Genomic DNA, 12452 nt, shown 5'->3' with positions numbered 1-12452 from the left:
GACATCTGCCCACCTGGCTACTACTGTCCAGCTGGCACCAACACCACAATGCCCTGCCCACCTGGCACATACAATCCTACAACAGGTAAGGGTGCAGTCACAATTGCTGTAGGTTGTTGTAAGATTTTGATGTTGTAGGATTTTTAAGCAGGCTGTGTCAGAATCAACCTTCCGACAAGGATCTAAGTGTGACACATGCACAGCTATCACAAGAATGCCCTCTTTTTGATTGTACATTATGAAGGATTGCATACTAGATTCTCTGATTTCTTGTTCCTGCAGGTCTGTGGACTGAAGCCCAATGTCAGGGCTGTGAACCAGGGCAGTACTGCCCCAGCTATGGCATGGCGATGCCCGAGGGAAACTGTAGTGCCAGGTACTACTGTAGTAGGAACGCCACAGACCCACAACCTACCGATGGCACAACAGGTACTCATCATCTATCATTTGTACAACATTGTCAGAGCACTATGTAATAATAAGGAATAATTTGAGTAATTTACTTGCAAACTCATACCCAAAGGCTAATTGCAAGGTATTATTTAGAATGTGAAATATTAAGTCTTTAGAAATAGCCTATAGATCTATCTGGTGTATGATATGTACATCACTGAGGGAGATAGCCTTGTAAGGTCCTACATTGTATATCAATCTCATATTTATTTGAATGCATATACAAACATATAGCAAAATATATACATGAAATTATTCGTAACATTTTCACATTTCCTGCTTTTTAACAGGCAACAGGTGTCCAGTTGGTCACTACTGTCCGGCAGGGTCCGGACAGCCGATCCTGTGTGAACCAGGCACATACACTGACACAGAACTGACTGAGGAGTGCCTACTATGTACCCCTGGACACTACTGTATTACTGGCTCCAATCCACAGGTACTCATACATCTGTGGCCACCTTTCCATTCATGCTGGAATTCCTTGAACTAAAGCCAAAAATCATTACCTCTGTGTACAAAGGCAGGGCTCAAAATTCTTTTTTTTTTAATAGGCACGCTGGTGCACCCAACCTAAAAATTGGGTGCACGAAAAATTGTTTGGGTGCACCATATAAAATGAATTAAATAGAATGTCAGCAAAAGCTCAATGTTTTATTTCCAATGAAAAATATCACAACAGAGATTTTCTTATTTTTCTGACAGTTAGATGTCAAGAATATGCTGTATAGTAGCATACATTTAACATCTTTACATAGTATTTATTATGTAAACATAGGAAAATAGTTGGGTCTACTGGGGCACCCACAGAAAAACATGCACCCAGTATTGCGAGGCCTGAAAGTTATTTGTTCTGTGTCCATGTCCTGAACTTCCATCATGATGATCTGTTTCCCCAGGATTGCCCAGCAGGGTACTACTGTCCTGAAGGGACAGGTCATGTCTGGCAGTCCTGTCCTCTGGGCACCTATAGTGACAACACAGGCCTGAGTAACGTGACAGAATGTAAGCAGTGCACACCAGGACACTACTGTGACAGGCTCAATGCAACCACTACTGCAGGTTAGTTTGTGGACTCATGGCCCTGCTGACAGTACATGTTACAAGTGTTTTGGATTGTAGATTGCTAGTTAACTTGTGTTGATTAAAATAACTATATGGAAACATTCTATAGAGACCTTAAAATCAAATATCAAGGATGAAATACATCTTCAGTCATAAAAACATCCACTTTTACTTAATTGTTTGACAATGTTTTATTAAATTTCATAATCTGACCATGTGTGGCATCAGTGCTGTTTCTGAAATGCTCAGTCATCGTGATTAAGTTTGTTGCTAGATCTAGTGCTGACTGTAGTCTACATGTATGTTGTAACAGTTGTGATTTTCCCCTTCAGGTCTGTGTGCTGCTGGACACTACTGTACGAGTGGTTCAGACTCCAGAGAGCCGACCTCTGCAGCCAGTGGAGATGCCGGGATCTGTCCTGCTGGACATTACTGTGAACAGGGGACCGGGAACCCCCCACCCTGCCCCGCAGGAACCTTTAACAACAAAACCCAGGCCACCGACAGCAGCGACTGCCAACAATGTCTCCCTGGTCAGTGGGTTTGGTACACCCTTGCTTTTTGAATGGTTTTGGTTTGTCTTAAAGTTTGTGACACTGCTAAGACACAAGAAATGAGGTGAACTTGATGAATTAGGGGTCAAATAGGGGGAATTCAGGAAGCTGAGGACTGCATGTGCAGCCCTCCAACACTGTACAGTTTTTTTGCCCTAGTCCCGATTAAAGTGTTATATCATACACCTACAATTTCCTTGGTTTTTTCAATAACTTTAGGAAAACCCAAAACACTTTCCAGAAGTCTGAGATCTCTTTTTTCTTGTTCCATCTTCACCTTTTTGTGTCATTTTAATCATCCAGGTTGGTACTGTGAGCAGCAGGGTCTGGTGTTCCCTACTGGAGAATGTGAAGCCGGTTTCTACTGCACTCTGGGGTCCAACAGCTCCCGCCCATCAGAAGTCAGCGACACAGGAGGCCCGTGTCCTGCTGGCCATTACTGTCCCACAGGCACCAGCACTCCCCCGTCCTGTCCAGCTGGAGAGTACAGCCCTGCGGAACAGCGTGACAGCTGTCTGGACTGTCCTCCTGGCTACTACTGCATAGTCACAAGTACCAACTATACGGAGTGCCCAAAAGGTGAACTTTCTCAGTAGTGCCATCCCTATCCTTCACTTGTCTTGCATACTTGTATGTATACATTCAAGTCAAGATAATAGTTGCAGTTGATTGGATAGGCTTTTGTTGTCCAGTTGTTTCAGTAACTGTTATCTTGTGTATCTTAATACTTGGATTTTTAAGTTAAATCTAACCTTGATTGACTCTGAAAGATTTTTTGATTATATTTAACTTGTTGGGATGTGGAACAGTTAAAGAATTGTGTGTCTTGACTCGTATCAGTTCTAGCATACATGCAGTTATGGACAAACTATTTTTCCTAGGCCACTACTGCCCAGCAAAGACAGAATTTGCAGAGCAATACCCTTGCAACAACGGCACCTACAACAACCAGACAGCACAGAACAGCATGAGTGCCTGTCAGCTGTGCCTGGCTGGTCACTACTGTCCAGACATGGGCATGGCTGAGCCTGCAGGACTGTGTGCACCAGGGTGGTACTGTACTCTGGGGTCCTGGCAGAGACAACCCACGCCACTGGGGAATGATACAGGTCAGGGGATGGCTTTATTGTATTACCTCCATGGTATTGTTTTGGATGTGTCTGTGTTTGTGTCTGTTTCCACATATTTGTGTTCAGCATAACTTACTTAGGTCTGGATGCATGGTTTGTGATAATATTTGGTATGTGAGAAGACATACTTCAATGTCAAAAACTAAACAAAATTTTTCCAATTCCCACTGAGAGTTGAGAATATTCTTTCAGCCTGACACGAGGACTACACAATAATACATACCACTTGTTCCCACAGGTTCTACATGTAACTGTCCGGCACAGACAGTTGGTGGAAAATGCCGTGCTGGTACGTTCTGTCCTGAGGGTTCTGATTGGCCGACGCCGTGCACCCCTGGCTACTACTGTGAGAGCGATGAGCTGCCTGCTGTCAGCGGTCCCTGCCAGGCTGGCTTCTACTGTAACGGTAGTACCATCGTCTCCCAGCCGTACAACGACACCACCGGCGACGTGTGTCCTCAGGGACATTACTGCCCCACAGCCAGCAACTACCCACTAGCCTGTCCACCAGGTATGGCCAAACACTCCTGCACACAGAGCTAGGGTTATGTTTTAGAACCTGGTCACATTTTTCATTTGGTAGTCATACAACCACACACTGAGGGCATTCTTGGGATAGTTGTGTGGTGTACAAAATTCAGCTGTCTCCTTTCAGAAAAGGCTGTCTTTAATCCTTGTTCAACTTGGTACATTTTGTAGTTGGATCTGCCACAGCCTGCTAGAAAATTCAGCAACATCAAAATTGTACGACGGCCTATGAGGAATGTGACCATGCCTTGTGGTGCAATATTGTGATAATAATTCGGGGTTTCTTAAAATAGTAAGAATATTATGATAGAAGTAGACATTTCCTACTTTAAGGTAAATGTCTAAATGTACTCCTGGTAAAACAAAAGGCAATTTCTTAGTAATGTCATAGTAGCCAGAATCCTACATTTTGTAATACAAACTTACACAGTCAAGTGCCCATACAAACTAAGTTATTATCATTTCATTGATGATATTTCTCTTGAAAACAGGTACATACAGCGACCGCTTCTCCAACCACCATGCCAATGACTGTATCCCATGTACGGAGGGCTACTTCTGTCCAGGCTGGGGCCTGCCCGACCCAGCTGGTCAGTGTGACGCTGGCTGGTTCTGTCCGGAGAGCTCCATTGACCGGCAGCCGGAGGGAAACCGCTGCCTGCCAGGTCACCAGTGTCCTCAGGGGAGTGGGAGCCAGGATCCATGTCCCTCTGGGATGTACCAACCTGATGCAGGGGGAGGCAGGTGTCTGCTGTGTCCTGCAGGTAGGTTAGCGGGGTTAGGAAGCAAATGATTTTGAAGTAGTCCATATTTTGTCCATGTCAACAAGTCTTGCATACATACATGTACAATATTTACACATTGTATTGAATTGTATGCAATTATTTTGCATTGAATTTCCCTTTTTGACTTCTGTCTTCTTGTTTTTGCAGGAAAATACTGTGACAGGGATGAGGCCATTGCTGAACAACAGAGTGGGGTTAACAGCTCGACCCACGGTGTAGTCACACCAAAGGAGTGTCCTGCAGGTACATGGAACACTGTACTTAGCTGTAATACTGCAACGATAGTGTAAGGAAAATAAGGAATGTTTTATTTTATTTCTTCACTTTTTTGTCAAATAACAGGCAGATTGTGAAACCTGTTGTACCTTGGTCAAGCGTAAGGAAGGTTATTGGTCCTTCAAGGGCTTCTAAGAGATGAATATTTTCAAGAAAGGGTGCATTATGGTTTGTCTTGAAAGTCAGTCTCTCCACATGAAACAGCTTACTCAGGTGTACACACATACATGTCCAATGTAATCATACCAAAACATTTTCTTTTAAGTGTTATGAACTATCGAGTGTCACACGCAGAGCATCAGTTCCTCCAAAGAGGCCAACACTCGTAGGACTGCTTTAACTGTCTGTGCCCTTCTTGCAGGTTTCTACTGTCCGAATGGCACAGAGAGCGCCCGACAGTTCCCCTGCCCAGTCAGCACCTACAGCAACACGACCGGCCTGGAGAGTCAGGAGGAGTGCCGAGCCTGTCCGGAGGGCTTCTACTGCGAGGCACAGAACATCACCCAGCCCACGGGGACGTGTGCCGCCGGCTTCTACTGTGTCCTCGCTGCAGTCACACCTACTCCTGAACCTGCCGACGCCACGGGAGGACCTTGTCCACAGGGTCAGTTGGTTTTCCAAAATTTACCAGTCAAATGTATGGTGTGCAAGATAAGTCTTTAAGATTATGTCTTCATATTAGGTTAAGTCTAAAGCTGGTGTGTGACATGCAGTGCTTTGCTGGTTAGAGTCTGGTCACATAATATGTCTTGCAATCATCGTATGATCAAAAACTATGGACAGCCATAGGATAGTCATGCATGTGGCCTACAAAGTGCCTTAGATCCCTGTCAGCAGTTAGTTCTGTTGCAGCCTGCTTGAAAATACAGTAACGGTATTACCAATGATGAATATGACCACACTTTTATATTGTTAGGGCTTTGATGTAAGGATGGACGTTGGCTCATACAAATTATGCAAATTATTTTTTAATTTGCCAGCTGATCACCCTGAAAAGTAAATATCAGTATTCTGTTATACATGTGTACTTGTGCTGTAGGTACCTATTGTGACGAGGGTTCATCTTGGCCAACGCCCTGTCCTAAGGGCACATACGGACATCGTGACAAACTGCCCTCGCTGAGTAACTGTACAGACTGTCCACCAGGAGACTTCTGCATGCAGACTGGACTCACAGCTCCCAATGGCTCCTGTCTAGCAGGTAACGGATGTTGAAATATATTCTGTTTTCTTGTATTCATTCTAGCCTATGTGGCATGCAGTATTGTTTCAGTACAATGACAATTGTACCTCAGTCACTTTGTAAAACTCTATATTTAGGAGATCTCTAGTGCGGCACCCCCAGGTACTATGACATATGTCTTAAGATGTAATTTCTTGTGATCTTTTGGTAGTGCTGTAGTATGTAGAAGCTGTTTTATATTGCATTAGAACCATGTGAACCTTTTACTTGGATTTAACCTTGTAGTATGGTGCTGTTCAGTGACACTGACTTGTTATCACGTAGGTCACTATTGCACCTTGAAGGCCATTAACCCCAACCCAGTCAATGAGACATACGGTGACATTTGCCCCGCTGGTCACTACTGTCCTGAGGGAAGTGCCCAGCCCCTACACTGTCCTGCGGGGACCTACCAACCTGATGAGCAGAGGGATGACCTGACAGACTGTCTCCCCTGTGGTCCTGGGAAGTACTGCAATCAAACAGGCCTCACTGCAGAAACTGGTGGGTGTTATTACTTCCGAGTATGGAGGTATTGTTTTGAGTGTGTGTGTGGTGTTTTTGTGTGTTTGCTTGTGTTTGTAGGTATTTGAATGAATGGGAAGAGGGATGGTTATCACAGATTGAACTTAATATCAACTTGGAAGGAAGTCATGGTTCCACCCACACAAGCCCCACTCAGGGTTTGTTCCCAACAAGGTTTCTGTCAAGGTTCTACTGTCATACATGTAGGACTGCTGAAAGTATCTCATGCAGGCCATCTCTTTGGTTGCTCCAGTAAATTCATAAAACTGTAAAATTGTACTTCCGTGGCGATTGAAATCTCCAATTTCTTGTTTACAAAGTGTGAAAAATCATTCTGTTACCATATGGGAACATATTCACGATTTACAGTGTCTCTCAAAGATCATCAGGGTTTCTTACTGCTGTAGAGCCAGTAGCTATGTTAAACTGATAGGCACTCAAATTGTATTTCTGTTGCAGGTTTCTGTCAGCCTGGGTTTTTCTGCCTGGGAGGGGCGAACACCTCCACCCCACAGGACGGAGTGACAGGAGATATCTGTCCTGCTGGCTCCCACTGTCCCGAGGGTTCTCCTGAACACTACAGCTGCAACAACGGGACCTACATGAACCACACCATGGCTGAGGAGTGCTATGATTGTCCTGAAGGTACAAATGATCTTTGTAATTGTCAAATTGTGTAGTTACTTGTGTTGGCACAGGGGTATTGTTTGGGTACCTACTTTTGTAAGTTGCAGGTTTGTGTCTCTGTTAACTTTGTTCTGATACAAAAATATGGTCAGAATTAAGATTTAGTGGTGATAACTGAGTTGTCAGTGATGATTTCTAACAGAGTTCCACTTTCCATCAGGGTACTACTGTGTTAATGGTGACCGAGCAGACCCCTGTCCTCCTGGCTACTACTGTCCAGCCAGGACAGGCGCTGACCTGCAGCTGTGTCCAGCCGGGACCTACAACCCACGCACCTTACTCAGCTCTGTGGACCAGTGCACAGACTGTGACCCAGGGAAGTACTGTCAGCTGCCAGGCAGAGACTCCTACACCGGGCCCTGCGCTGCAGGCTACTACTGTGAGTCCGGAGTCAACCTGGACAAACCTACAGGAAACCACACCGGTCATGGCGCCATCTGTCCAGCTGGTCACTACTGTCCAGAGGGCAGTGCGTCACCGCTGGGCTGTCCAGCCGGGCAGTACACAGAGCTGGAGGGACAGGGAAGCTGCTCCCAGTGTGAACCCGGCTACTACTGTCCAGACAACTCCACATCATTCACAGAAACACTCTGTCCAACAGGTGAAGTCATGTTGTCACATTTCCAATGTCTTAAGTGTGATTAGCAATGGGGAACTTGTGATGTAGACAGGAAAACAATGTGGGGAACAAACACATTTTGCAACATTACATCAGTGTTTAATAGTTATTTTCTCTATATATGCAGTGACCTTTTGTCAACTGTAGCCATTGAGTGTAAATACATTACTATCCTACTCCACGAATGATTAATGTTTTTAGCAATGTATAATGCAACGATGATTTTCCTCAGGTCACTACTGTCCTGGTGGTACAACTTCAGCGTATGAGAACCCCTGCCCCAGGGGGAGCTACAACCCTGTGAATGGCAGCGACAGTTCCGATGACTGCCTGCCATGTCCTGCTGGACAATACTGTGTGACAGACGGACTGGAGCAGCCCACCGGGAACTGCAGTGCAGGCTGGTATTGCACAGGGGGCTCTTATTTGGACAAGCCTTTGCCCCACAGCAATGCCACAGATCTGTCGGAATGCACCTGTCCACTTGTTAACTACACAGGTGGGGCATTGATCCATTCCTACTCAGGTTGTGAAGATTGCTACTAGATCTCATGATTGTCTTCAATCTCCTGATCAGTTTTTGTCAAATTAAAGATAGCTTTGAGATATGTGATAAGACTAGGATTTGTAGTTTTATAATGATGCATATTTAGTACTTACTAAAGGCCCAGTCACATGACAAATGTACGTGGGGTAATGGTTATATGATCACAAACTGAGGACATTTTTGGGACAGTCATGCATGGGGGGTACTCCAAAGTCTCAGCTGTCTTATCATAGAAAAGCTGTCGTGTCAGTTGTTGGCTCTGTCATTTTGTGGCTTCAAAATTGTACAAAAAATTGCACAGCAACCTACAACAAATGTGATACTTAGGCATCCAATGAACTGGCTAGAACATCAGCCTACATTGTACATTTGTATGTTAATGTTCTGTAATTTTCCTCAGGTGGGAAGTGCTGGCCAGGTACGTACTGCCCCAGTGGTTCTCCCTACCCAGTGTCCTGTGATGAAGGCTCCTACTGTATGGGTTATGGCAGGGAGACACCAAATGGACCTTGTGATGCAGGTATGTATCCACGTTTCAACACGATAGCACACTAACCTGACTGACAAACAACACCTGCAGTTATATGGAAAATGTTGCCATTTTGGAACATTTTGCTTTTAGCTTTCTGTGCACAGTACTAGAATTAAACAGTGTTGTTTTAAATGTTACATTTTGCTGCAATGAAAAAAAAAACGAATTGAAGGTTATCTTAGTCTGCAACCTTTTTAAAGAGGTACGTCAACAGTCAGACATTTTGAAGTGCTTTTCATGGTATTTCAAAACTCTATTTTCTTGTGTCCTCCCAGGTTATTACTGCGATGGTGGTATGTCTGAGCCTGACCCTGCAGACCGTGTGTGTGTACCAGGTCACTTCTGTGTGCAAGGCTCAGCCACCCCTCAACCCTGCCCTGCAGGCACATTCTCCAACATGTCAGGTGGGACTTGTTTTGTTACTTATTTACCGTAACAGTTGTGCCACATTTCTGTAAGGATTGACATAACAGATAACTATTTCCTTTTCAAGACCCAAAGCCACTGTAAAGTTTGAAAGCGTGGCCTTCCTCAAACACGTGCCCCCTGGCTGTACGTCCCATCTCAGAGGAAATTTTCTGAACCAGATATATGTAGTAAAATGAGTACTACTCTTTTTGGTGGCAACTTCATCAAAGGTTGTTGCAGTTTCTGAAAAATGTCACCTGAAACAGAAAAATATTTATCATGATTGTTTCCTTCCTTACCTTGTTGATGTGTGTGAACAGGTAATACTGAAGAAGGTGACTGTTCCCCGTGCACACCTGGTTACTACTGTGAAGGTCCAGCCAATGTGAATGCCACAGAGCTGTGTTCTGCCGGGTATTACTGCCCTGCCGGTCAGAAAACCTCAACACCTGACCAGTACAATTGTACCCGTGGTCACTTCTGTCCCGAGGGCAGTCCGGACCCCGAGCCATGCCCAGCTGGACAGTACCAGGATGAAGAAGGGGCAGATGACTGTAAGAACTGTCCTCCCGGCAGGTCAGTACACTTCCTACAGTGTCCAGTGTTTTATATCTACTTGTTGGTGTTTTAAAATGTTTAAAAATAAAAGTCCATTAAAATTAGCATCAAACAACAGGACGATGGCTTGTCCAAAGACTGTGAGATCAAAAGCCTGGACATTTCAGTAGCGATACAACTGGTGTCCTCTTGATCACCGTGCAATTTTTGGAGGTCACCATGAACTTAAAATAAAATACTGCACACTGTAAAATGTGATAACCAGTGGAAGAGAAGCTCAACTGTTCATCAAGTTTGTTTAATATCACTTTCACCTTTAGTAATTTTTCAAAATTTTTTTATTCACATAGATTTGTGAACGTTGGACAGAAAGCATGTAATGTGCTTATAAAGATCCTTTGATCATGAAACATAAAAAACATGTAGAATCTTAGTAAAATGTCCTGACCATGCCCTGTGTGGTGCAGGTACTGTGACCCTGTGGAGGCAGCAGCCCTGTATGGTGTTCTGAGCCATGGAGTCATCGCACCAGTAGACTGTCCTGCTGGGTACTACTGCCTACAGGACACAGCCTCCCGCCACCAACACCCCTGTCCTGATGGTTACTATAGCAACACGACCAACCTGGAGCAAGAGGACCAGTGCCTCCCCTGCCCCGGAGGGACTTACTGTGACGCTCCAGGTCAGAACCTGCAAAACAAAGAATGACTATACCACGAGCCTTGTCTTTAAATATAAAAAATTAAGTGCTGAAAAGCACAGTTATACTTAAATGTATCTCAGATCAAATACACAAACACTTATCAGAAGAAATACATCATTTCTTTTCAAAGAAAATCTTATCTTGGTGAAATTGTCTCCTGCTAATTTTGATACCTGTCTATCATACTGTACATGCAACATATACAGTACAGTCATGTTTGCGTTACATTTGACGGACTTAGATAACGCAACGCTGTCGCAACGCAGCGATAACGCTGACGCAACGCAGCGGCAACGCTGTCGCAACGCGATAACGCAACTTGCGGTAATTGACCCCCGGCCGCACGAATGCGTTACAGTGTTATTTAACCTGCTACCGAGTGCGCCATCGCGCTATTGACGCAACTATAATGAGCAGGATAGGGTTTCATGTTTGTTTGTCTACTTTGTCATTTAAATTTAGAAACAATACTGGGTGTTATGGCCTCCTTTTAGCGGTCATAGTCATGCATAAGCGTTAGAATTGGATGGCAGGAATTAGTTTGAGCACGTCCTTGGTTTGAGCATGGATGTAAAAAAAATGGTTTGAGGCATTTCCAATGAGGTTATTCATCAGCCTGTCTAAACATGTAACGCCCCAAAAATACGTTAGATATAGCAACAATAATTTCAACTACACTTCACCCTAACATGTCGCAAACAAAATATAGCAACTCCTCCTCCGCTAGTTTTCCACACCGCAAGGTCAGACAATATTTGGTGTTGCCCCGGCGGCCCGGAATCTTACTTGTGCAGTCAAAAGCGTAATGAGCCGGCGCATGTTGTCGATGATTTTTTTTAACCATAGAACGCATAATTCAGCAAGTTGAACCAAAATTGAATTGTCAAAAGCTTAGGATATACCCCGCCAGCGAAATGGATCTTGTAAAGGAGCTGTCTTGTTTACCGACTCGGTAAGCTCTGGGGTACTTTGTCGAATCGCTACCAGTCTGTAGAGAGTGCGCGGAGAGGACTGTTTGTGTGTGTATTCGGCTGACGAAATGATCTTTGTTTTACATTCGTTTCTTTTCGGTTCTTGTCGTCAGCGAATGATTGTGTTTGGTATGCTCACGAGATTTGCCGAGCTTCACTAGCAATTTTCTAAAGGGGAGGAAAGATCACGATTATGGTAATGGTAAACATCACATGATTGACTGCAGTCCCTTGCACTTGGCACAAAATCAACAACTTGTTGGAAAACAAGAAATAAAATAAAATTTTTGATCATAGTAATTTTTCGAAATTTTGAATTCGTGTATGTAACCATGGAGTTAAAAGGAACCTCCCTGGTGTAACACAGGAGATCTTTTCTCCTTAGAGTCAGACAGCTTGGCGCGACAGACCTGTCAACATTGATTGATGACGCCCGCCCGACACAACTTAGATCAAAGGCGGCGGCGGCCAGTTTGAATGTAGCAAACTCGTTTCACCAGAAATTCTCACGCTGGTGGATTCACAACATCACGCAGATAAAGAATCCAGAGCTGTATCATGAATCTGACCAGATCGTCTGTATTTCTGCTATGCATGCTGAGATTTCACGCTGTACACGCATATATTGACGGCGCGGAGTTGCAGCGGCTCTGAGTACATATTTATAAGATGGCGGGTAACGTTACTTGTCATATGACTCCTTGATTGTGAGTTTCAGCGACATTTTTCTACACGTGACTTTTCTTCGTTGAATGGGCTAAGCATTTCTGGGATAAGGTCGCATAATGTGTATTGTAAACGAAACAGATAATAGGCTATTCGGCCAACAATGAACAAAAGGTGTGAAATAAACACTAATCCATTCGCCCATCCGTGCCACTACGATGTT

At 44.3% G+C, this 12452-nt stretch overlaps 1 protein-coding gene across 1 annotated transcript in view; it reads left to right on the top strand.

The window, feature by feature from the left end:
- The first annotated feature begins 6 nt into the window (after positions 1–6).
- Positions 7–12452, top strand: part of LOC109474799 — a 63620-nt gene continuing 51174 nt past the window's right edge. The window contains 20 exon segments of the mRNA XM_019775159.1: positions 7–85; positions 283–429; positions 744–892; positions 1353–1515; positions 1851–2051; positions 2376–2651; positions 2954–3181; positions 3441–3713; positions 4222–4494; positions 4663–4758; positions 5153–5395; positions 5831–5992; positions 6299–6517; positions 6998–7183; positions 7386–7826; positions 8077–8343; positions 8792–8911; positions 9199–9327; positions 9652–9907; positions 10357–10571. Coding sequence (XP_019630718.1) covers positions 49–85; positions 283–429; positions 744–892; positions 1353–1515; positions 1851–2051; positions 2376–2651; positions 2954–3181; positions 3441–3713; positions 4222–4494; positions 4663–4758; positions 5153–5395; positions 5831–5992; positions 6299–6517; positions 6998–7183; positions 7386–7826; positions 8077–8343; positions 8792–8911; positions 9199–9327; positions 9652–9907; positions 10357–10571 — 4081 coding nt within the window. The 5' untranslated portion in view covers positions 7–48.

The sequence above is a fragment of the Branchiostoma belcheri genome, unplaced genomic scaffold, assembly GCF_001625305.1.
Source record: "Branchiostoma belcheri isolate BF01 breed outbred unplaced genomic scaffold, Haploidv18h27 scaffold32, whole genome shotgun sequence".
Lineage (NCBI taxonomy): Eukaryota > Metazoa > Chordata > Leptocardii > Amphioxiformes > Branchiostomatidae > Branchiostoma > Branchiostoma belcheri.
The sequence above is the reverse complement of the archived record's forward strand: the minus strand, read 5'-3'. Positions and strand labels throughout refer to the sequence as shown.